This window comes from Taudactylus pleione, unplaced genomic scaffold, assembly GCF_031769625.1.
Source record: "Taudactylus pleione unplaced genomic scaffold, aTauple2 ptg000129l, whole genome shotgun sequence".
NCBI classification, from domain to species: domain Eukaryota; kingdom Metazoa; phylum Chordata; class Amphibia; order Anura; family Myobatrachidae; genus Taudactylus; species Taudactylus pleione.
Window position 1 is genome coordinate 514,108 of NW_028284531.1, and position 25,500 is coordinate 539,607.

The following is a 25,500-nucleotide window of genomic DNA, read 5'->3' on the forward strand; positions in this document are numbered from 1 at the left end:
CCACTCAAATCAATGGATAGAATCTGAAAAAACGATAGTCAAATATCAATGTCTTATTATGATAAGTTCATGCTTATGGATCCTCTTCTTAAATAAAAATGGTTTGCCCAAACGTCACAAATGTCATAGATAAGTTTTCTTCACATACACCGTCGTGTCCTCTTTGTTCCTCAAAGATATAAAGGGAGACAAGGAAGGGCCACAATAGTGTAATATAGTTTTATTTCTGACAAAATTCGTTAAAAACACTGAGGCTGCGTACCAGATTTCAAGGTGTAAACAAACACCATCAAACACAAGGGATTTGTAACAACAGGGTACCTCCTGGGTTCAAGAATCCACCCCTTTCTAGCCTTGGTCTGGAACAGCTACTCCTCAGATCACCAACGCGTTTCAGCTGTCATAGAGCCTTTATCAAGGTGTGTCTGGGCTAAACCAAAAATTCGCTTTAAATTCCCCCCCAAATGATATGATTGGTCAACGCAAATTTTCTTAATTTCAATGGGGATGTTTCTGTATTCTCATTATGTAAAGCGCTAATTGCTTCTAATTTAATCCTGTAAACCCCACCTCTATTTTGTGGTAAATATCAGCCATATATTGAAGAAAATCGATGTAAATGCCCCTGCGTTCCACCGCGATCTCCGCGTGGAACGCACCTACTTCACATTCACATCGATTTTCTTCAATATATGGCTGATATTTACCACAAAATAGAGGTGGGGTTTACAGGATTAAATTAGAAGCAGTTAGCGCTTTACATAATGAGAATACAGAAGCATCCCCATTGAAATGAAGAAAATTCGCGTTGACCAATCATATCATTTGGGGGGGAATTTAAAGCGAATTTTTGGTTTAGCCCAGACACACCTTGATAAAGGCTCTATGACAGCTGAAACGCGTTGGTGATCTGAGGAGTAGCTGTTCCAGACCAAGGCTAGAAAGGGGTGGATTCTTGAACCCAGGAGGTACCCTGTTGTTACAAATCCCTTGTGTTTGATGGTGTTTGTTTACACCTTGAAATCTGGTACGCAGCCTCAGTGTTTTTAACGAATTTTGTCAGAAATAAAACTGTATTACACTATTGTGGCCCTTCCTTGTCTCCCTTTATATCTTTGAGGAACAAAGAGGACACGACGGTGTATGTGAAGAAAACTTATCTATGACATTTGTGACGTTTGGGCAAACCATTTTTATTTAAGAAGAGGATCCATAAGCATGAACTTATCATAATAAGACATTGATATTTGACTATTGTTTTTTCAGATTCTATCCATTGATTTGAGTGGGGGTTATGAATAAATCACCACCCTAATCATATTGGTACCAATTGAAGGTTTTGCGCAAGGTTCCCCTGTGTTTTATCTGTTGTATTTCTAGTGTATTTTGGGTGCACTATTGTTTGAACCTATTGCAGCATTTCTATCATAGACGTGAAGCGCACGGATTAATATTAATATTTTGTTTATGCCAAACAAAGTTTGTTTAGTCATAACATCCCTTCTCAATTAATTTTGTTAATCTTCATTATATTCTTTCTAAGCTGGTATGCCCATTTTGAGGGTATTCAGTCGGGATACCCACGGTCTAAATCCCGACCGTCGGTATCCCAACTGTCTAATGACAAGCGTCGAAATCCCGACGCCTGTCATTAGACATACGCCGGGAGTCCGACACCCTGCTTACCGATCTCAGGTAAGCCGGATGCGGGCAGCCACGGGGGCGGGGGGTGGTCGTTAGGTAGGCAAGGGAAAGGGGGGGGGGGTAGGGTTAGGCACCCCTAAGGGAGGGTTAGGGGGGCGGTAAATCATACCGATCCCATTTTGAGAATGGCTGCCCAGAACTGAACCCCGGATTATAAATATAGGTGTAATGTTTGTATATTTACATGGATGGACAGACGCAAATGCAAAACAGTTTTTTGCTGTAACACTTTTGACAATAATAGCATAATATTTGACTTTGCTTTTACAGCTGTTGCATGGCATTGTGCATAGCTGCTTTGAAAACACAAAGTTGAATGGGTTGATTGTTTCAGTAGCATTAACAGAACATTTATTAGCATGGTCCTTAAAAAAGCTTATGATTCACTCACCATGTGTAAGTAAGAACAGTAACCAGTGGGTCATGCACTTCTTAACGGCTACTCCCTACTGTCAAACATTTGCATTGTAGCAACTTTAGAGGCCACATCTGCAGTATGTAATGGGTTTCCATCAACATCCAGCCTGGAATTCATTAAACAAGATGACTTCCATGCAAGTTACAAACTTACAAATGATACTAGAGCGCTGTGTTGCCTCAAAATATAACTACCGTATTGAACATTTCTATTACTGTTTGGTAAAATACCATAAAAAATATAAATTGTTACAACACAGGCAATAGAGACATGGGGGATATATACTATTGTCTGGTTTGTCTTGTGATATGCAATGTGCACAGCTTGCATGTTGTTTGCAGTTTATGATGTGGTTTGGAATCTGAAACTTCAACCCACATGCTACAGTATGTGTTTTAATCCTACCTCCCAACATTTGGGAGTGGGGAGTTAAGACTTTGGCAAGTGCATAAAAAGGGGATATGGCTGTGCATCATGCCCCCATTGTGTGCCAACTTTGGGGTATAGCTGTGCATCATGCCTGCATTGCTCGTCACTCTGGGTGTGTATCCAGCTCTTCCTGTGCTGCTGGCTGCTACCAGCCTCACTCTATACTACTTAGATGTCACATACATGCACAGCATCCATTTACCACTGCTGTGCTATGTAGAACAGCAGGTGAGAGAAAGCAACCTCCTAACCTCCCCGCCCCCCCTTTGGGACTGCAGCCTGTGGAAGGGACAGTACCCAAAAAGCAAGACTGTCCCGGATGGTTGGAGGCATGTAAACCACGGGTGGTTAATGGCAAACTGCCTGGTAATGCTGGATGGAAAACATCTGGTTTTATTATACATTTGCTTCCACCCAAACGCAAGCACTGGTGCCATTACAAGCACTGGCATACACATGGGCAGCAGTGAATATGGATACTTGTTTGCCTACTTAGTAAAGGAAATAATTAAGTTCCCCCATTATTCTAATCAATAAACAAATGTGCCCTGTTATAAGACCACCATATACTGATAATGTGGTCAATAAATCATTGTGCTTCCCTAGTCTAAAACAAAATAACTGAACACCTGACTGACTGCTTAGATAAGTAGGCAGGTTTGCATAGCACTTACTCATATGGTGATGGGAGCTCCTCATAAGCGCTTCACTTCTTCTATGTGGCTTTCTTCATGTATTAGGCCAAATTAAGACAATTCCAGGTTAAGTAAGGATACTATACTACAGAAATGATCATGGGGCCATATTATTAATGGTATTACCTAAAACATAATAATTTATTAGAATAATGACTTCTTGATTAAAATAATGGCCAGATTATAGGATTTGTTGATTAGAACAATGGTGCACATACAAGAGTAATTGGCTGTGAGTGCATGTTGTACTTACATACCTCCCAACATTATCAGGACGGGAGTCGGGAAAAGGGGGGATGGTCTTGCGGGCCCCACTCTTTTCTTCACCTACTGCTCTGCTGCTAAGCAAAGCAGCGGTCAGGTTCTGAGTGCAAACTGGAATGGCTTTACAACAAAAAGGTTTATGTCCTGGAGTGGCCTAGTCAAAGCATGGATCTCAATCCAATTGAGCATCTGTGGCAACAGTTAAAAATTGCTGTCCACCAACGATCACCATCCAACCTAATAGAGCCTGAACCAAGAAGAATGGGCTCAAATTCCAGGATCTAGATGTGCAGAATTCAGCGCACTTACCCAAATAGACTCAGAGCTACGGTATAATTGCAGCCAATAGTGGCTCTATCAAGTGGGGGGGAAAGGCTTTATCACTTGGGCACATTCCGGTCTCTAACCTGGTCTTACCTTTCAACTAATTGCGCAATGGAACTTGGAGTGTAAAAAAGCCGCAGCATCTGCATTGTAGCACTTCTTATACAGACTCAATCATAGAGTAGCAGGGGACCTGGCGCACCGAGAGGGGCTGTTTGGTGGGACTGCAGCAATGATGTATGAGCACACATTTGTACGTAGCACTTTACAGAGAATATTTTGTCATTTACACCGGTGGATATTACAATCTATAGTGTATTTCCTGCCACCTGTAAAACACACATAAGGGTTAATTTTCAACAGAAGCCATTTAGCCAACCGGGAAGCAGTTGACATGCCGGTGGACGGGATGACGGCCGTCGAAATACCGCCGCGTCCCGACGCCGATATCCCGAAGGGGATCAAGATACAGGTGTCGGCATCCTGAACCGCCGGACTGCCGAAGGTCCAGGGCCGGTTAAGTATAAGCTGCTTCCCGGGGAAGGGGGGGGGGTTAGGTTTAGGCACCACAGTGGGGAAATTAGGGTTAGGCATCGCCCCGGGAGACTTAGGTTTAAGGTGTGGGTAGGGGGGTTCGGGTTAGGCACCACCAGGGGGAGGTTAGGGTTAGGCACCCCCACGGGAGACTTAGGCTTAGGGTGTGGGGAGGTTGGGGTTAGGCACCACCAGGGGGGGGAGGTTGGGTATAGGCACCACAAAGGGAGAGTTAGGGTTAGGGGGAGAGGGGAGAGATAGGGGACTTACCTGTCCACGTCGGGATCCTGAACTGTCGGGCTTCCGGTGTCGCGATATGAACCGGCGTCTCTTCAGCCGCCGGTATTTCATACCCATTCCTAGCCAACCAGTATGTTTTTGGACTGTGGGCAGAAAGTGGGTGAAACTCACTAAAAAAAAAAACAGGAGAGCATACAGATAGTCCCCAACACATTGTTGCACCAATTCAGTTTATTCAGACACAGTGGATATTTTAATTTCTTAGAAGCTTCTTTAAATTAGTTTCACACATATATAGGCATAAACTATTTTGCCCTAAACAACTGAAAATGATGAATTATATTGTTGTAAAATATGAATAACGTTATTAATGCATGCGGTACCCTTATATCTTTATGTATTTTCAAATACTGTACAACCATAATAATGAATCTGAATGCCAACATGATTTGTTACAAGTGTGAATCCAAGCATCTAATAATAGTAACAAGTGTTTTAGGACTATTCATAATCCGATCATTAAGTATTGTTCTCGCTGCGAGGGATACTTAAGTATCCAACGTGCAGCGGGGGATAGTTTACACCAGAGCAATTCTACATTGCTCTGATGAGGGCACAGCGGCTCCGAAAAGCAGCTGTCCCCTCGGTTAGTATCACAGCTACAGATGTAACTACGTTCCTTACCTCCTCCGCGTCGTCCTGGCTATGCATGCGTGACCCGAGGTCACGTATGCGCACAGCCGCCGGGGAGTCCGTGAAAAGGCGGCGGAGGGATCTGCTCGGATCCTTCTTCGCATGCCCGGAACTCCTTCCCATAAGAAGGAGTGGGGCTACGAGAGCAAGCGCTGTCTGAAGATGGAGCTTGTTCTCATGAGCAAACTCTGGAAATGTTCAGTTTTCGGAGTTTGCTGAATATCAGGATGAATGGCCCGGTAACTTAAATATGCGGAAACTAGTGTTGCCACATGGTTACCAGGCCATTTATCGATGATGAATAGGCCCCTCAGAGAGATCAGACCCCATATTTTCACATGTGTATCTAGGAAAGAATGTGCATTGTAAAAGACATGCATTAGTTATAACTGGTAAACATTCCCAGTGTATAAATAATGCACAAGCAGCTATGCTTTGCAATCACTGATGCCTGTTTCTCTACATGAAGCTCTGTAAAAGTAGGAGTTCTGATTGCCTACCCAGGAAACAAATTGTGCAAATTGCTTTAATATTTAGCAGTAACCCTATCACACATTCAGTGCATTTATTAATTGTGGTAAGAACAGGGTGTCAGGCTGATTGAGAGTAAATTAAACCTCCCAACTGTTAATTTGCGGACCTCAAAAAGGGGCGAAGATTCAATCAAAAGTGTATTTTTTGGGGGTAGCTAGGGGTGTGTTTTGTATAGATAGGAAGCAGGGTTTATTTTGTCCCAATTTCACATGTCTAAATGTTGGGAAGAATGATTGTAGGTTAAGGCCACTTGGCTTCACTTCTCTTCAGAACATGTTGTACTGACTGTACAGCATACTTGCCGACTCTCCCTGATTGTCAGGGAGACTCCCTGAAATAGTAGCAATCTCCCTGACTCCCTGAGGAGTCTAGTAATCTCCCTGACTGCACCTTACCCCCATTATGAAGCGGTTATATAAAAAAAAACAACAGATGTATATATTATTAAAACATGGGCGTAACTACCATAGGTGCAAGGGGTGCAGCTGCTATGGGGCCCAGAGCTGTGGGGGGCCCACCTCCATTGTGTTATATATATTTTTCACCATTAGGTGGTACATAGGGGCCCTTACAAACTATAGCAGGGGTTGCTGGGAGAGATTCGATTGGATTCTTCTCACAGCACACTGCGATAAGCAGCCTATAGGCTTCTATTGGGATACGCCATCTAAAGATGGCATTGCCCACAGGGTCCAAATGGCAGAAAGCTTGCTTTCCGGAGCTAGGTGCATATGAGAAATACGGTCCCGAAAATGGCATTTTTGGGGGCTTGACTGCATTTGTAGCTTTGATGCATTATGCCACAAATCACTACCACAGTAGTGTGTAGGCATATTCCTAATATCCGCTGGTGCATTTATTGCTCAGACACCCGGCGCACTACTATGCCCATCGATACCCTAAATCTCCAGGCTGCTTCTTTATACTACAGTTATACTTGTCATATCCCTGTGTCCTATGCTATTTGTTGTTCTACCTGGTTCAATAAACCTAAGAACTGGTTTAGCTGTACCATGTGTGGACTAACCGCCACCAGCACCAAACAACTGCACAACACACTCATCATATATACTTTGGCCAAGTGTATTCCCTCCTGGTGGGTAAATTGTCTGGGGGACTACTACATCCAGCACCACTGCTGTGCACCGCACTGTTATACTATTCTGCAAATAGTATATGTGCCCAGCAGTCTCAAGTTAATAGATGCTGGATCTACACACAGGTCTTAAATGATGCCAGGTGGGTTCACCAATGTAATGCCCTCTAAAGAGCTTTTTCACTTGGGTACATTCGGGTCTCCAGGCTACTTCCACCACAGAGACTTGAGATACTCTTGCAGGACTTTATCTGGTAGCAGTTGGCCATATTTCATATGGAGGTCCAATCAGCTAGAAGCAGGAGCGAATTGGCCATTAAAGTCACAGGGAAGTTTCCCGTGAAGCCAATCGGACTGTGGGGCCGAATGCTGCATGTGGCCCCGCCCCCAGTAGCTCAACTCTCACTATTTTTTTGACAGGCACTGGCAGCCTACTGGCTACTGTCACAGGCCAACGGTTTGGGGGAGCTCTGTGCTCCTGGAACCGCGAGCATATGTTGTCATCTCGCGAGACATAGCTCCACCATTCAAAAGTTAAGTTCCTGACACCCACCCTGACAGAACTGTGCAGCACCAACATGCAGCGACTCCCTCCCCCTATCTGTGGAACCCCCCCCCCCCTCCTCCACGCAGGTTCCCTGCTCCTGTCACAGGTCCAAACTCCCTCCTGACATCCACGGCACACCCACACAGGTTCACTGCTTCAGCTCTCTCCCCTCATGGATCCAAACTCCCTCCTGACATCTGCAGCACCCCCCAACCCATCGCCCTCTCCCCCATCCCCACACAAGTTCCCTGCTCCTGCTCTGTCATCCATTGTTTTAGGCACGTCTAATCATTGACAGACCTATGCAACCACCTTGGTTCCCTTAATGGTAGCTCTAGCCCTGTGTATAATGATATTAGTACTGTATTAAGAAAAGGAAGTTTTACTAACTCACCAGTATAACCAGTATTAGGGGAAGATGTATCAAATCCTTCTAAAGAGGACAAGTGGAGGTGTTGCCCCTACCAACCAATCAGATTGTAGCTATAATTTATCTAGTACATTCTATAAAATTATAGAATCTGATTGGTTGCAATGGACAAATTCCCTACTTGTCCTCTTTAGAAGTTTGATACATCTCCCCATAGTTTCTATTTGTAACTACTGTTTTCACAGGAGATAGTGTTTCACCATATTATTAAAGTACAGTGCCCTTGCTCATGGCAGCTGTCGCTGGGTATTGCTGGGTATAGGACCTGTCTAAACAGCTAACGCTGGCTGTCCTCTCATTATAGTTGCCTTCTGAGCATGGGTACAGCAGATGCTCCACATATGAAAAAAACATTTTTCATTGCAAGAAAGTATTTATATATTTACTTTATACGTATTTATTTTTTTTTTAACTTAAACTCCAAGTCCAAACTGGCAAAGCAATATGCAAGAAAAAAAGGCAAAGATGGGTCACTTATGCACAGAGGGTACAAAGACTGGCCAGCAAAGCAGTAAGAGTCCTCTTAGCACTGTAGCACTGAGTATCACTTAACTGCTCCAGTGATATTTTAATAGATTAGGTGAAAAATAGCTTCCGTCGCTGCAATAAAGGGCAATAGGAAATTTTCTGATTGCCCAGTCTTGGTAAATAGGCCTGTAAATATGGACAGATTTTGTTATATAAGCCTGTAAAAGCAGGGAGACATTGGGCTTGAAGGCCTTCCTTTATCAATTAATATTTGCGGGATAGCCCCTGAAAAACACACATTTTCGGCGGGTATCTGCGAACACTAATGGTGCCCATACACGGGATGACTTTTTACACGATATGGCCAGTTACGACCGGTAGGACAGACCAATCGTGTGAAAATAGGTGTATTTTGTGTTCTGCGACCCCGATGTGCATCCCCGCTGTCCTCTAGTTGGATCGCAGATCAGATGGTTTTGCAGAAAGATCTACGATCTTTTCAGTACAAAGTGATACACTTCTATGCATCTTATCCTATGATCTTAACGATCAATCGTACACCATTAGACCACATCTAACGAAAAATTTCAAGGGAAGAATTTCAAGGGCAATCGTGCAACTCATCTTACCAACTTTGAATCGCACAGTGTATGGGAGCCTTAAGTAACCCCCAAATGTATCAACAATTGACCGCAGCAGTTATCGGAGGTATTTGCTACAAAACTTATGGAGGCTGCTTATTTGCCGAATTTACCAAGATCCGGAATGCTTTCTATTCCGAAGCTTGGCCCTGGTAACTTTCGCCATCTCCAGATGGCTTCAGCCGTTGTAGACTATAGGCTACAGATTGCAAAAGGTACTGGAGAGGAATCCGTGGAATCCATGTGTCAGACTGTGCATGAACAGTAGTGCGACCGGCTCCCGAAGGAGAAGTGATGAGAGCACTTTTGCGTAAGGTTTGTTGAGTTTCTCTGTTGATGCCTTCTCCATGCAGAGCAACGGAAGACTATTTAAAAGAATCACAGAAGTACGTTGATATAATTCAATGAAAAAAAACACATATTTGCTAATGGCTTCTATCTAAATTCAACTCTGACAATCAGACATGCTGATTGATGTTAGTTTAACTGTTTATATAGTCATCCATTAGCTCTATTTGAATCATAAATACCTACTCTCCCAGAATGTGTGGGAGACTCCCGATTTTCCAGGTAGTCTTCCAGCCCCCTGGAAGAGTGGGTGAATCTTCCCGCATCCTGCCCACTTTCTAGTGAAGTGGGCAGGATAGGGAAATACCAGGTATCGCAGGTCCATATGGAGGGGGTGAGTCTAAAATTACCTGAATTGCATTGTTTTAACCCTGCCTCTCCCCATGTACCCGCATATTTAGCATTTTGCAGGGACGGGGGTAGAGCCTAGTGAGATGGAGAGCCCGGCAACTTCCCCAAAGTGGTCAGCTACATCATCTCAGGGCTTGTCCCGAAGAAGAGAAACATTAAGTCGGGAAGTATGATTAAAATTTTAACTGCTCAGAGTTCAATCAACAGTGTTAACTGGTACGGGACAGCAAAGTCCCATATATGTTCTGTGCGGCACTCACTGATGACATAAAATGCTCTGCTGTCTTATAGCAGAGCACTCTGAGAACCTGAGTCCTTCAGTAGGGAACCCATTAAAAACAGTCAAAGCAGAGTGTGAACCAGGGCACTCAAAAGTGTCAGCAAAGGCTGTATTAAGCCAAATTCATATAGAACATCTTAGGACAGAGCTGAAAACAACATATATGCAAAACAGGCTTTTTGTTTTCATCTAAAGATGTTTACTCCAAAACGGGCATTAGCTCAAAGACCGGAGATGTTATTATAAACATTTGGCTTCTCTCTGAGAATGACCAGGGGACATGATACCACCCACTTCTCCAATGAAGTGAGCAGGGTTGAAAAGATTCACTGTGAATCGCGTAATTGTGGCTACGCAACGTTATTGTGAAATTTGCGTTATTATGCAGTAGGGAAAGGGGGTGTCTTCAATTATGCAATTTGTTGTGCCAACCCCCCAAACACCCTACACACACAACAATAACACCTGGACCTCCCCACCCTTGATCTCAAAAGCGAACCATTGAAAAGTAGGAAAGTATGTTATACCTCCCAACTGTTCCAGCCTCAGTCCCGATTTTAGGGCACCGTCCCACACGTAGGCCACAGTGTCCCACAGGTGAGTGGAGGTTGGGGGGACACTGTCACATACTGCTCTGCAAAGCACGGATGGGATGACATCAGCATGTGCACATTATCCGCACTGGACTGTGAGAGGCTGGGGCAGGTCCGAGAACTCTGGTCAAGGCCCCAGCATAACGAGAAATGTCACACACTAGGAGGTGTGGCCTCACGGGCATGAGGTCATGACCCTTTTGCACGCCCGCCTTCATTGTTCGAGAAATGTCCTGGCTTCGAATTTTCTAATGTTGGCAGGTATGGTATGGTCATAACTGGAGTTAACTTTTAACATGTTAGCAGCCCTAATACAGCGCTCTCACTCATTTAGAGCTCTGCATTCAATTTGTAATGTAAGATACGGAGAAGAGAAGCTTGCAATTTTCTAAACCAAGTTATAATCCAATAAAAAGTATTATTAGTTTATGTATAGGAAGGACTCGGGGGCTTTAACCTCACCGTTCACATGCAGAATGCCAAGTATGCCGTCATTATACAAACTTAGTTTTAGTTTACATTTGGCAGGCTGTGAGCATACAGATACATTTTCTTGAAAGTTTTAGCTGTATTGAGAACTTGCCATGCATATAACTGCAACCCACCACCAAGTCTGCACATGTGATAGGAAACCCCACTTTAGCCATAAGTCCTGAATCCCCCATTATCCATTCTTACCAACTTTATGTTTCTCCACTGCGGGAGAAGCCGGGCTTTATGGCATTATGCCTCGCTCCTCCTCAGAGACCCACAATTTGTTGCACTTTGCTGTGACGAGGACGGGACCTAATGTCACAAAGAGCCTGTACTTGCCCTAGGGCAAAAATTATGCAATTAAGTTTTCACTAGGAAGTGGGTGTGAATTGGGAGATCCACCCACTCTTCCAGAGGATCTGGGGGACTATCTGTAAAATAGAGTCTCCTGTACCTTCCGAAACTGTAGGTAAGTATGGTTCACATCAATAGTGGATTACTGCAAGGCAACCCAAGCGGCCACTTAGTGCCTGGCGTGTTCCAGTGGGCCCACAGGCAGTGTTGGAAAATGTCTGAGTGCTGGGCTAGCTGAGTCCCAGCAAGCTGTCAGTGATTAGATAGCTGGCGGGTGCCAGCTCCAGCGCACACCTGTGTCCTGCATCCTACTCAGTGTGCATGTGACCCGACATGACATCACATGCACAATGAGAGGAGCCGGGATGCACCAAGAGGAGAGTGAGTGAGGAGGGTGAGACTGAGCTTGAGGTACGTGCTTCTGGTGCAGGAGGGAAGCGATCCAGTGCAGCAGAGATCTCCCTCTGCTGGCATAATTCATCTACCCCGGACTCTACTGCTGTCAGCGTCTGCAGCAGCCAGCAGAGCCGGGCATCTTCAGGTGGGCCCTTCATAGCAACAGAACATCTTTCTACCCAGCATGATCAGGCTACCAATACCTGGCACACTGCAGCAGTGGAGGTACTGGTGTCATTGACACCCAGTGCGGCCAAGAGACCCCCTGTGGCTGAAAAGCAGCATTGTGTCTCGGAGCGGGCATGGCCTTCCAGGAGCCTCGTTGACATCACTAAATGGGGCGTGGCCATGCGGGAGTTCCGCGATTATTTATCATGTGGGCATGTGGGCTATTTCCAGAGACTCTGGCTCCTTCTAAGTGACAGAAGCTGAGTGCTGCAGAATAATGTCACACTGCAGCACCCAGCCGTAGGCAAACGCTAGGGATTGCCTGGAAACCCCCTTCCCCAGCCCACACCATGACCACAATAGAAATAGTAATAGAACAGAAGTTTACTAGTGCTGCATGTTCTTCTCAGTATCACAAATTAATCTGTGGATCCTTTAACATGTGTCAGCCAGTAATAAATACACCTGTGCATCAATTAGGAGTTCTGGAAAACATGCACTGTTAGAAGCGCACTGCTATAGACCATCAATAGGGTTAATTATTAATACCATGAAATAATACATTATCCACTGCATGGCGAGACCAAGATGTACATATATGTTCAGCACAGTGCTAGGTTCTTCTGCTGCTCCCCCAGACTCCAGGACTTGCTCCAGTGCTCTGGAATGGTGCCCACAGCTGAAAAAAAAAACCATTCAGCTCAGACAGGATGGCCCTACAGCCGCATTTAATGGCTTACTGTGATCGCTGGTCCTGTATATGCTGGAATTATGACACACAATACACTTTTTATGATGCGTATTAAAGCTGGATAAGTGCTAATTATGCCCTCTTCATGGACTGGCCACCCTCACTCTAAAATCAAGGATTTGGAAACTCCCCTCTAGAAATCCTGCCTTTGCCACTGCCAGCTCCTGTCATTGCGGAAAAGTCAGTAATTTGGTGTCACCCCCTGGAAGGGTGACACCCGGACATGGTCCGAACCCCACATGTGACGCCTCTGCGCTGGAGTAGTGATGGCTCCCTGCTCTCCAAGGGCCGCCTGAGGTGGGGGCTGCTGTTAGGTGATGGCGTAGGCTGATGTACTGACATCCTCCTTTGGGTTAGGGTATAAAGGTTAGTTTAGAGGTTTGGGATAAGGTATTAGGAAAAATATAGTGCTATGGATTGTTTGAGGGAGGGGGGTCCCAAACCTGTATCTCGGCTACGGCTTTATAAGGTCTAAATCTGGCTCTGGTTCAGTTGGCTTGTCTTGTGGTATAAACCTGTAGAGTCAATAGGTCAGAGTGCTGGAATCATATTTTCAATGCTATTTTCTCTATGATTGTACATTGCTACATTTCAGATGAGACTCCCTGATATAGTGGTGATCTCCCTGACTTCCTGTAGTGTCCAACAAGCAGTACACGCCCTCTTCCAGGATTTCTAGAATGCTTAATTTTAGAGCAAATGTGGCCAGCTGATGAGGAGGGCATAATCAGCACTTAATAAGCTAGTCTGCCTCATACAAAGTGCGGTGCATGTAAAACTTCACACACATACAGGGCCAGTGATCACAGTAAGCCGTTAGATGCAGCAGTAGGACCAGCCTGCCTGTAGGATATAACCTTTAGGAAACAGAACTGAGCTGACTACAGTAGTGCACGCATGGCAGACATCATGCTATTAAGCTCCGCCCACCTCCGTGGGTCAAACGGGAGGAGGAGGAGCCTATATGGCATGATTCCATTCAAATCGTGTCCTTTGGCTCTACCCTCTCCTGATTGACCCGCGAATCGCTGCATTTTGCTGCTAGGGGGAGCGGCCTAATGACATGGTGCAAGGTAAGTGTGTGTATGTATGTGTTTAAGATATGTGTGAAATGTATAAATATATATATTATATATATATATATATATATATATATATATATATATCAGTAAAGAGACATCAGTAACACCGGCTGTTCAGTCAATGTTTCAGTTCATCACTATAAATTTTCATCAGGACAAAATTTACGGTGATAAATTGAAATGTTGACTGAACAGCCGGTGTTACTGATGTTTGTTTACTGAAAATTTGAAAGCTTGAGAGTGCCGTTGTCCGTCTACAAACTACGTGATTTCTATGGGAGGGCACCCAGGTTGTTGCTTGTATCACAGTGAGTGCCAAGCTACTCCACGATATGTGTATAATATATTATATAAATATAAAAAACTAGCTGGAGTACCCGGCATTGCCCGGGATTTTAAGAATGTTTGTTTACACATCATCCTCCAACAAACCTGTCCTTAGGCAGGCCTCACGAAAAGTGTGACAAACTTCCCCATCAACAGTCCTAAAGGTCTTTGAAGGAAGTAGGACCTGTAACAGTGTAAAGCAAACTTCGGAGATCGAAGCATTCAAAATGTGTCGGATGTACAGTGTAAATACGGCCAAGAGCTTCTTTTGCTCTGATACCAGGATGACCATCTACAGCGACTCCCTGTTTTCTGCACATAAAAACTTTGAGAAGCATTCCATGTGTAATATTTTGGGAGCTCACAGTACAGCAGGGTCCTTGCAAAGTCAACATTTTTACACAGTTCGAAGAAAGAAGTCACTGTTGTTGTGTAATTTGGTATAGTCAGACAGCTGAGAATGCTGGGAAAGCCTGGTAAAGCTCTCTTTGATAATAAACATTAAGATCATGACAAAACATGACATCACAAAATGCTCGCTCTGAGGCCCTACCCATGTGCCGTGAGGCCCCACAATGAGTGTATAGCAAAACTTGTGGTTTTTAATTAATTAAAAATTAACAGTAATTAATTTCAATTTCAAATTTTTTTAGTTGCCTCGGGCGTGTTTTAGTACGCTCGTATGTAAAATTTCACGATCTTGGCTTGTAAACTGTGGATTTGTATAGAAAGACAGAAGGACAGAAGGATAGTATAAATAGTAGAGATAAGAAAGTTCTTAAATATCACCACTGGAAGCAGCAGACAGCAGTACTGAGGGCAAGGCCCCACAATGAGCGTCTAGCAAAAATTGTGTTTTTTAATTAATTAAAAATTAACAGTAATTAATTTTGATTTCAACATTTTTTAGTTGCCTCGGCCGTGCTTTAATACGCTTGTATGTAAAATTTTACGATCATGGCTTGTAAACTGTGGATTTGCATAGAAAGACAGAAGGACAAATTTTCGCTTTTATATATAAGATACAGTCAGGTGCATAAATATTGGGACATTGACAGAATTTTCATATTTTGGCCTCTATTCACCACCACAATGGCTTTGAAATGAAACAAACAAGATGTGCTTTAACTGCAGACTTTCAGATTTCATTTGAGGGTAATTACATCCAAATCAGCTGAACGGTGTAGGAATTACAACTGTTTCTATATGTGCCTCCCACTTTTTAAGGGGCCAAAAGTAATGGGACAAACTAAACAATCCTAAATCTAACTTTCACTTTTTAATACAGTGTTGAAAATCCTTTGCAGGCAATTACAGCCTGAAGTCTGGAACGCATAGACATCACCAGACACTGGGTTTCATCCCTGGTGATGCTCTGCTAGGCCTCTACTGCAAATGTCTTCAGTTCCTGCTTGTTCTTGGGGCATTTTCCCTTCAGTTTTGTCTTCATCAAGTGAAATGCATGCTCAATCGGAATCAGGTCAGGGAATTGACTTGGCCATTGCATAACATTCCACTTTTTAGCCTTAAAAAACTCTTTGGTTGCTTTTGCAGTATGCTTCAGGTCATTGTCCATCTGCACTATGAAGCGCTGTCCAATGAGTTCTGAAGCATTTGACTGAATATGAGCATATAATATTGCCCGAAACACTTCAGAATTCATTCAGCTGCTTTTGTCAGCAGTCACATCATCAATAAATACAAGGGAAACAGTTCCATTGGCAGCCATACATGCCCACGCCATGACACTACCACCGCCATGCTTCACTGATGAGGTGGTATGTTTTGGATCATGAGCAGTTCCTTTCCTTCTCCATACTCTTCTCTTCCCATCACTCTGGTACAAGTTGATCTTTGTCTCATCTGTCCATAGGATGTTGTTCCAGAACTGTAATGGCTTTTTTAGATGTTGTTTGGCAAACTGTAATCTAGTCTTCCTGTTTTTGTGGCTCACCAATGGTTACATCTTGTGGTGAACCCTCTATATTCACTCTTGTGAAGTCTTCTCTTGATTGTTGACTTTGACAATACACCTACCTCCTAGAGAGTGTTCTTGATTTGGCCAACTGTTGTGAAAGAGTTTTTCTTCACCAGGGAAATAATTCTTCTGTCATCCACCACAGTTGTTTTCCGTGGTCTTCCGGGTCTTTTGGTGTTGCTGAGTTCTCCGTGCGTTCTCTTTTTAAGAATGTTCCAAACAGTTGATTTGGCCATACCTAATGTTTTTGCTATCTCTCTGATGGGTTTGTTTTGATTTTTCAGCCTAATGATGGCTTGCTTCACTGATAGTGACAGCTCTTGGGATCTCATATTGAGAGTCAACAGCAACTGATTCCAAATGCAAATGTCACACCTAGAATCAACTCCAGACCTTTTACCTGCTTAATTGATAATGAAATAACGAGGGAATAGCCCACACCTGTCCATGAAATAGCTTTTGAGTTGATAGTCCCATTACTTTTGGCCCCTTAAAAAGTGGGAGGCACATATAGAAACCGTTGTAATTCCTACACCGTTCACCTGATTTGGATGTAATTACCCTCAAATTAAATCTGAAAGTCTGCAGTTAAAGCACATCTTGTTTGTTTCATTTCAAAGCCATTGTGGTTTATGAATAGAGGCCAAAATATGAAAATTCTGTCAATGTCCCAATAATTATGCACATGACTGTATGTGTGTGGAAACCCTACTGTAAAAATCCTCCATTTGCCCCTGTACTAAGCATACAATCTCCCACCTCATGGTAATATGAATCTCTGATCTTGCTGGAAGCTGCTCTCTAGCCTGGTATGCTGACTGATCGATCAGATACACACACACACACACACACACACACACACGCACACACGCACACGCACAGCAGAGTTGGTAGAGGAAGCTGCAGCCACTGGGCAGGTGCAGCAGCTACGTTCCATCCCTTATGTTGTGACTGTAGCTCTATAGTATACTATTGTGGTCATGATTTCAGCTGCTGGCCGAGAGCGTTTGCCTATGCTTTCACAATCTCCCTGAAATATTTTTTCCAAAAGTAACCAAATATGATCTGAACACGTGAAATACTACCTGGCAGGGGCCATAATGTAGTGATGATTGATAAGAGCCAGCCTGCCTTAAATTGTTTGCTGTAGAAAATTATGGAATATACTTGGCACAAGTAATGAACATGGATTCAAGTTCTTTCTTTTGCTATTCCATTTCAAAATTTGGCTGGAGGTGATCAGTGGAGTGTTTTCTTTTTTTTGACCGTATGCTCTATAAAATTAGTAAAAAGACTGAAAGAACCATAAAGCCTCCATTGAATATTAACCTGACATCATTAGCTGATTCATCACAAAAAATAAAATAAGCTTGTACATTGCCAAATGTTAGCAAGTTGGTCCCATTACCAACTGCCAGTGAAGAGAATTTTCCTTAATTTGAGCCAGACAGGCAATGACTGAAATAACTGAACGACTTAGTATTATAAACCAGTAAATTGAATATATAACAGAGTACGTTTGCTCAACAAGGTCATGTACCATACTACAGTCATGAAATACATAAGTATTTCTCCAAATAAAAACATCTGATTGAATCTGCGTATTGGTGAAGAACATTTTAATAACTTGTTATTATAACCGAGATGCTACAGTCAGGCTGTCAAGTCGGCATCTTATTCACTTACTGGATGAGGAAATGATGACTATTAAATCAAATATTTTGGTATTCCAAACAAATCCTTCACTTGACCCATGACCAATATTAAAAACAAATAAAACCGTATAGTTTATTTAAACAGCATCAATATATCCCAAAATCTATACATAAAAAAGTAGCTTAAAAGGTGACACACAAAAATAAAACTACAGTATATAAGTTTGTATGATGGACTGCAAAGGGAGGACCAAATTTCAGTTGGAAGGTAGTGAAGCAGAATTTTAGGGTGATTGGAGCAAGCTTAACATGACAAGACTCCACGATTTGCAGGAGTCAGTGCGATTCCAATGAGATAGTCATTAGATTTAAAGAGGCTATTAGTTTAAAGGCAAAACCAGGTTGATTTTGTCTTTAAAATAATAGCCGCTTTAAATATAGTGACTAAGCCAGAATCGCGTCGACTCCCACAAATCACGTGCCATTTAATTTAGAAATGAGCGGTTCAGTTCACCAGAAATCTGAATCCAGCCAAATTTCATAAATTCACAGATCCGAGTCGCGGTTCTAATCTCCTAATTTGGGTTTTGGATTGCAAAAATTACATGAATTTAGCTGTTTTTAAAAACTTTTTGTAATTTTTTAATTTTTATTTTCAAACCCTGATCCAAAAACGAAAACACTTGAGGCTGGTTTTACAAAACCAAAAAACCGAAGATGAATCCAGATCCAAAACCAAAACACGGGGGTCAGCGCACGTCTCTAATTACATTTCGCACTATTTATTTATTTATTAACAGTTTCTTATATAGCGCAGCATATTCCGTTGCGCTTTACAATTGGAAACATTGATAGAACAAAACAGGGTAATAACAGACAGACATAGAGGTAAGAGGGCCCTGCTTGCAAGCTTACAATCTATAGGATCTATCACTATCCTGTAGTTATGTAAGCAGAATTTGAGTCTCAAGAGAGAACTCTTGGTTTTCTGGTTTTCTGAAGATTTATGTATGTAAGTATATTTTTGAAGATTAGAGCACCTAGTATGATAAGTTTTTTGTCCTACAATATTAATGTACTTGTGCACTTTGGAATGGAAACATGCGGGTAGCACAGAATGTACAAGAGACAGCTTAATACTTACATCATAAGCAAATTTTTACCAGACATCATACATCTCTAACTTGTTTGTATGAGTAACACTTGTCATGCTGTTATTTACTCTGCCAAGGTAAAATGTGATTTTGTACATGAACAATGACAGAATTGTACAGTACCATCATCATGCACATTGCTGAATAATGCATTTATTTTAAATATTTTTCCTTGGTAATCACAAAATATTTATTTTCAGGCACGAAAAAGTGCACTTCTTTTAAGCCAAAAGATATGTGAAAACATATTTTCTCATTAAAAAAATAAGAAAAAAAGTATTATGCCTAGTTAAACATACTTCTCAACGTTATATATAAATAAAGGTGGGCAGTGCTGGGTGATGGAGCAATGCAAAGCACGTTTTCATAAATTAAGAGGGAAGTCCAGGAGCAGAGCATTTTGTACCTAATGAAATGGGTCATTTTGGAGGGTCTGTAACATATTACACCTGTCAAACCGTAACGCAGGTGTCCTAAGGCGAGCTCAGCCACACACACACACGTGTACTAATATATATATATATATATATATATATATATATACACACACACACACACACAAACATATACACATACATGCACGCACTCATTATATACACACATATAATGCATATAATCATTATATACACGTGTATGCATATAGTAACATACATGAATACATATACACATATGGTATATGTCTTGTTAGTCATGAAACAGTAAAAATGAAATTAGGGTTGGGACACAGCATGTAAGGTATGAGGGGGATAAGGCATGAAGGAGCCGGGAGCAACAGGCTGAGACTGACCTTTGCATAGAGAGACACTGACACCCCTGCGCCTCACTGTCTCTGGTCACTAACAGCAATTACTAACCTCAGTCACCTATCAGTCATCAAGTCATCAGGGATCTGTACCTGATAACACGCTATTGTATGTGTGCAGCCTGTGTCACAATGCTCCTCCATGCTGCTCATCACCGCTGCAGCGGCACTGACTCGGACACACTGACTCCGCCCCAGCCGGTCACATGCATCTACCCTGGTCCGATGGAAGCAGCTGGGTGGTTAAAATGGAGTCGGAGCCGTGTCAGTCACGGCTCTGCTCCGCAAAGGCTCATGGGAGGAGTGGACGCGGCTGGGCATACGCAGCATGCCCTCCCGCGGCCATCTTGTTTCCTCCTGTAGCCAGAATGAGCTACACTGACTACTGCGCTGCCCAATCGGAGCTGAGTTCCAATCGCGGCAGGGCAGGGGGGAGGGGCATGCAGCGCCAGTAGGGGGGGGGGGGAACCGCAGCAGAGCCCTGGAATGCCCCTAGGCATTCCAGTTGCCCGTAGGCATTTGCTTATTATGCCTAGGGCCGGCTCTGTGTTTGAACCGCATGGTTTTTAATTGTGTGTCATTTGGGTGTCAGTGGAGCGACGTATACTACAGGTATTATAAGTTACAGGCCCGTACCCGAGTAAAGTTGGAAACAGACAGATGATCTGTTCCAAGAGCTGGATTCTTCCAGACAAGAAATCGTGAGGTTTTACATAGAACCAAGACTGACGATTGGAGAAAGCAGAATGTCCTGTTTCTGGATAGCAGGAAGGAACCACATCGAGAAATCACATCGACTTACTGAGGAATGAATTTAGCAATATAAGGATGGTGGACTATATATTTTGACACTATGGGCCTTATGTAGCAAATTGGGAGAAATTTACAATAAGAAAAGAAGTCACATGTAGTAAAAATAGTTTTTTATGTCCATATCCTGAGGCGTGTTGGTCGCCATGAGTAGACCTCAGTGTTACGCCACACATATCTCTCCACTTATGTCTACTTTTTTACCTTTTGTTTTTGCGTGCAAAATACACATTCACTATTAGACATCAATAATAATTCAAAATCCTTTCTAGTTCAGCAGAAGCAACTGTCCATCTTGTGTACGAGAAAAAGAATAGTAAAACATGCACACAAAAGCCTTCTATATGTCCAATCAATGAAGAAACAACCATCAGTGCCAATGGTGCAATAGCAAAAAGCCAATCATAAGCGGATGGCTAGTGTTGGCAATCCTGATCATAATCATCTGATATGGATCCAGTATTATCAAATCCCGACAGCGGCATCCCGGCAGCAGTGAAAATCCCAATCGTCCCCAGGTAAGTATTTCCTAACCTATTCTACCCTCTAACCCTAACCCTCTCTTAGGGGTGCCTAACCCTAACCTTCCCCCCAAGTGCCTAACCCTAATCCCCCCCTTCCCCGCCACCTGAACCTAAACTCCCGGGGAGCACCTGAGCCTAAGTCCCCCCGGGAACCCTAAACCTAACCCTCCCCCTCCGCGCCTGGTTTACCTTCGATCGGTAAGCTGGCGTAGGTAAAATGACAGGCGTCAGGATTTCGACGCCTGTCATTTAACCCCTTGCTGGGATTAGACAGCCGGGAAGCTGTCCGTCGGCTTCCCATCTGATATCTGCACCTGCCTCCAATCACCTATAAATAATTTGTCATTCTCAAGCGTCTATGCATCTGCCACCCGGCCTGCTCCTCTTTGCAACTGCGTGAGCACACAATGATTCTACTTGGCCTACGTTATAAAGCCCCTCCCCTTCACTATCCCACATGTCCAGGTGCAGGCTGATGTAAGTGCCAGAATCAATTACGCAAGTTTACATAAGCTCATATATATGCATCTGCTTTCTGGGTGTGTGCTAAGTGGTTTTCACAGTGGTTAAGAGGGGGCAAAAGTGCCTTGGTCTTCTAGAGGCACAGCCTTGCCCCGTACATGGTATAGTATTGTCACGCCCCCTTTAACTTTATAGGTTCCCCAATAAAAAAAGATGAGTCTGTAGGGTACATTGGAAATGTAAGAATACAGAGTTGGGTGTTCACTAGTAGTGAATTACTCAAATAAACTACAGCTTAATCAAAGCCTTGTTGGTGTCTGATGTGGTAGTTAGAGATGATTATAGCTATTGCTATTGTTTAAATAAAGAGGAGAGAAGACTGCATAAAGTTTCTGTCTGCTGATAGAATGTAAGCCCCACAGAGTAGGACTCTTCTCTACTGACTACAGTTATACTGAATAAAACTGAGAATTACACAGCCTGTAAAGTGACAGGAGCTGATTGGTTGGTACTTTATCACTTTTCAAGGCTTAGTACATCGCTCTCTCTCTCTCAACTAAAGTCAATGGAAAAACAAATTCTAAAGATGACACCTGTTTCTACCCCAGTTGATTGCAATGCAAGTTCTAATTGCAATCCTTACTCTTCTGATTGAGAAAAACCTGATTGATTCTATAACAGAAGACTATTTGCATGTCATGAATAAATACATTACATTTTGCATAAACAATATGGGAACATATTGGGAAAGTTTCTCATTTACGCGAGAATCCTGTCATAACACAAATATTAAAGATTGTAAACTATATCATCATCAAAGCTATCCATACAAGTGGGAATATATTGTTTGGCAACATAAGTGTTTTAGCGCTTCTCTCCACACTGCAATAGATCTATGAAAAGCAAAAGGAATCAGAATTCATTAGTTAATATTATAAATTCTTAACTGAATCAACACAACAAATAAAAAAGGGCTGTTGCATTCATTAAAACCTGAACTTGTCTACCTGATACATTTTTAAAAATCTGAAGAATACGCATTTAGGACAATCTGTAGCCGTCAATGATGTCTTTCTGTCAAGGTCCTAATCCGAGTAAACTGACTGTTGCTATCATATTAAGCTCATCTTATCTTTTCAGTTTGGAAGGATGAGTAGAACCCATGCTGTTAACAGAAACTAGTCTGACGCTGGAATAGAAAATACATATATAAGTGAAAATATATAATCTAATGTTTATAATCTAAATGTTTAGCCTTAAATATGCCATGGGAGATTGTTATCAACTGAGAGGGGACATTAGGAGAACAGAGAAACTGTGCAGGTTATTTAAAATACACAAATTGTGTATTCCACCACAATACAGTATAGACTACATTCAGAGATCTGTACATTGGTAACAGAGGTGCTCTACAGTCTAGACAGGGAATGAACACAATAATGATGTAGAAAACTGCAAAAGACAGGTCACAGGAATCAAACCCCCTGACAATCTCTTCTTAGATAATTGTGATCCTCTCTCTATCGGATTTTCCCAGCAAAGATCTGGTGAATAAACTGCTAATCATGTTTGTTGTATAATAACATGTTATGTGTGACACATTGCTATGTAGTCCAGGCCCATTCCAGAATAAAAAATAAATAAAAAACAACAAATCACTTTTTATTATGTGTCCACAAAGATATCATTAAAGCAAGATGCTCCTTATTCCTGATTAGTGCTAATGACTATGATATAAACATCTGCTCATCAGTGAGACATATCACTCTGCTGTTCATTCCCAGTGAGAATGTATAGATTTTCCCCGATTCTGTACATCTGCTCTGTGTACCTGCCAGGAGGACATATTTCTGACTCTGGTAAAGAAAACTAGGAGTAAGATAAAAATATATATTTTTTATTTCAAAATGACAGGTGGAAAAAAACCTTTATACTGTCTTAACAGTAAAGAGATAATACATTATTCTTAGCCCACAATTGGATTTTAAAAGGCATAGCAAGACCACATAGCCTCCCAAAATAACCATACACTTTTTTTATTCTCCCATAAACCAAGTCTTTTATTTTAGTAGAGTAACAAAGCAGCAGAGAATGGTTTTAAATAAAATTAAGTGTACAGCACAGAAACATATGGTGTTATGTTCTTTAAACACAATTTATTTGATTTATTGAGCTTTAGCCTTGCTGCTTTATATTGCTGGTATTTTGTCTAGGTAACAGTGCCAACATTACATGTAATTGGATTTTGTATGGTGTGTGGGCTACTTTAAGGGATCAGTAAAACCACAGATTGTTGTAAATCAGCACTGCCACAATTCAGCCTGCTGTATAAGGGTCGAAGAAGTTATGGTGTGTTTGCTCCAATGAACAATAGTTTACTTTAGCAACATAGTACAAATAGCATAGACTGGTCTCTAGTGTTACAATTAGCAAGGAGCCTGACTGAGAACTGCATACAATGACTGATAGATCGGCTACTCCACAGTGTACAAGATACTGTATATATGAACAAAATCATCAGTTATACAAACAGGTCCAAGTATCATATCCGCACCTACTGTAGTCCCTTCAATCATATGCAAATATAAACAAGACAGTCCCATTTATCAGTGGAGTGGTGTGCTATGCAGCATCTGCAGCTGATTCTCTGCAGGTATGAGTAACAGAACACAGCATGAGCAGCAGTTAATAATCACTATAGGGTGCTCTTAATATTGATGGACATGATGACATGGAACATTATGTTACCAAACTTTTAATCACACTTGTGGAGCTCACCAACTCGAAAGAGCCAAACCAGCCTCTGTTGCCTTATTTGTTGTTTGTTTGGAACTCCCTGCAGTATAGTTGTACTGGCTAATTCCATCCATCGTGATATAAGTGTAATTAAGGGTCCCACCCATCTCAGTTTGGGTAAATAATGTTCTGTATGTTACCTGGTGATAGCTCTCCTTCGCTGAGATCCCCGGAGTCCGTGTCCATGGTTGGGGGTCCGGCTCGTCCCTGCAGCTCACTCCCCGGTCTGGGACCTCCTCCTCTCGGCTACTGACACTGCTGCGCTTCGCCGTCTCTGGCTCAGGGTGAGCTGCTGTGCGGATCAGCATCTCCGAGCTTCCAAACGATGCGGGCAAGGGAGTACCGGACGCCCAATCCAAACGCCGGGATTGTCCCCTCCTATGCGTCTCCACCAATAGGAATGTGTCTTTATCCTGGAGGCAGCAGCAACGCTTCTCTCCTCGCTTCCTGCAGAACCTCAGTCAGGATGGAATAACTGGTATGTCAGTGCTCAGTGCTGTGCATGTTATGCAGGCTGCCCATGTCTGTGTAGAAGTTACATTATTCCATACACCTTACCATTTAAATGTATTTATTGTGAGTCAGGGGTGTGCTGGCAGTTTCTATGGGATAATGCTGAATACAGTATTTTATTGCTTACCAACAAAGCGTGTTTGTGAGTCTATCTATCTATCTATCTATCTATCTATCTATCTATCCATACATTGCAACCTATTTCACTTAGTAATTTTCTGTGATATCAAATGTATTTATAGTGTATATTTAAATGTATATTTTAAATGCAAAAATCTTTTAAGCATATGAGGTTATGCACATATGTAACCATTAGAATATACTACATTACATTTTCTTTCTATTACTTCAAGTTTCAAGTGTTGGTGCTGCTGTTAGGTGAATCTAGACCTGTAACCTAGGGTACCAATATTTAGGGGTGCCTAAATTACTGTATAGAGACATACTGTAAGGAAATTGAGCACTGCCTGCTGAAATGGAGAATGAACCAGAAGCCTCTTGACTGTGAAGCTACCTGCTCCTGCTGCTCCATGTCTGTGATGTCTGTTAATGGTCTGCAATAAACATTTGTGGGTCCCACTACAAATTAAATTGGGCCCCTGGGAAGATGCACACTTAGGTAGATGGGCAGAACAAGGAATATATACAGTAGTTAGCAGGCAGAG

At 42.5% G+C, this 25,500-nt stretch overlaps 1 protein-coding gene across 1 annotated transcript in view; it reads right to left on the reverse strand.

Annotated features, from left to right (window-relative positions):
- Positions 1-24,690, reverse strand: part of TIPE3 (TNF alpha induced protein 8 like 3) — a 92,268-nt gene extending 67,578 nt beyond the window's left edge. Inside the window, exon 1 of the mRNA XM_088472776.1 lies at positions 24,463-24,690. Within this exon, the coding sequence (XP_088328902.1) occupies positions 24,463-24,508 (46 nt within the window). The 5' untranslated portion in view covers positions 24,509-24,690. The remainder of the gene's footprint in view (positions 1-24,462) is intronic.
- Between the last annotated feature and the right edge of the window lie 810 nt (positions 24,691-25,500).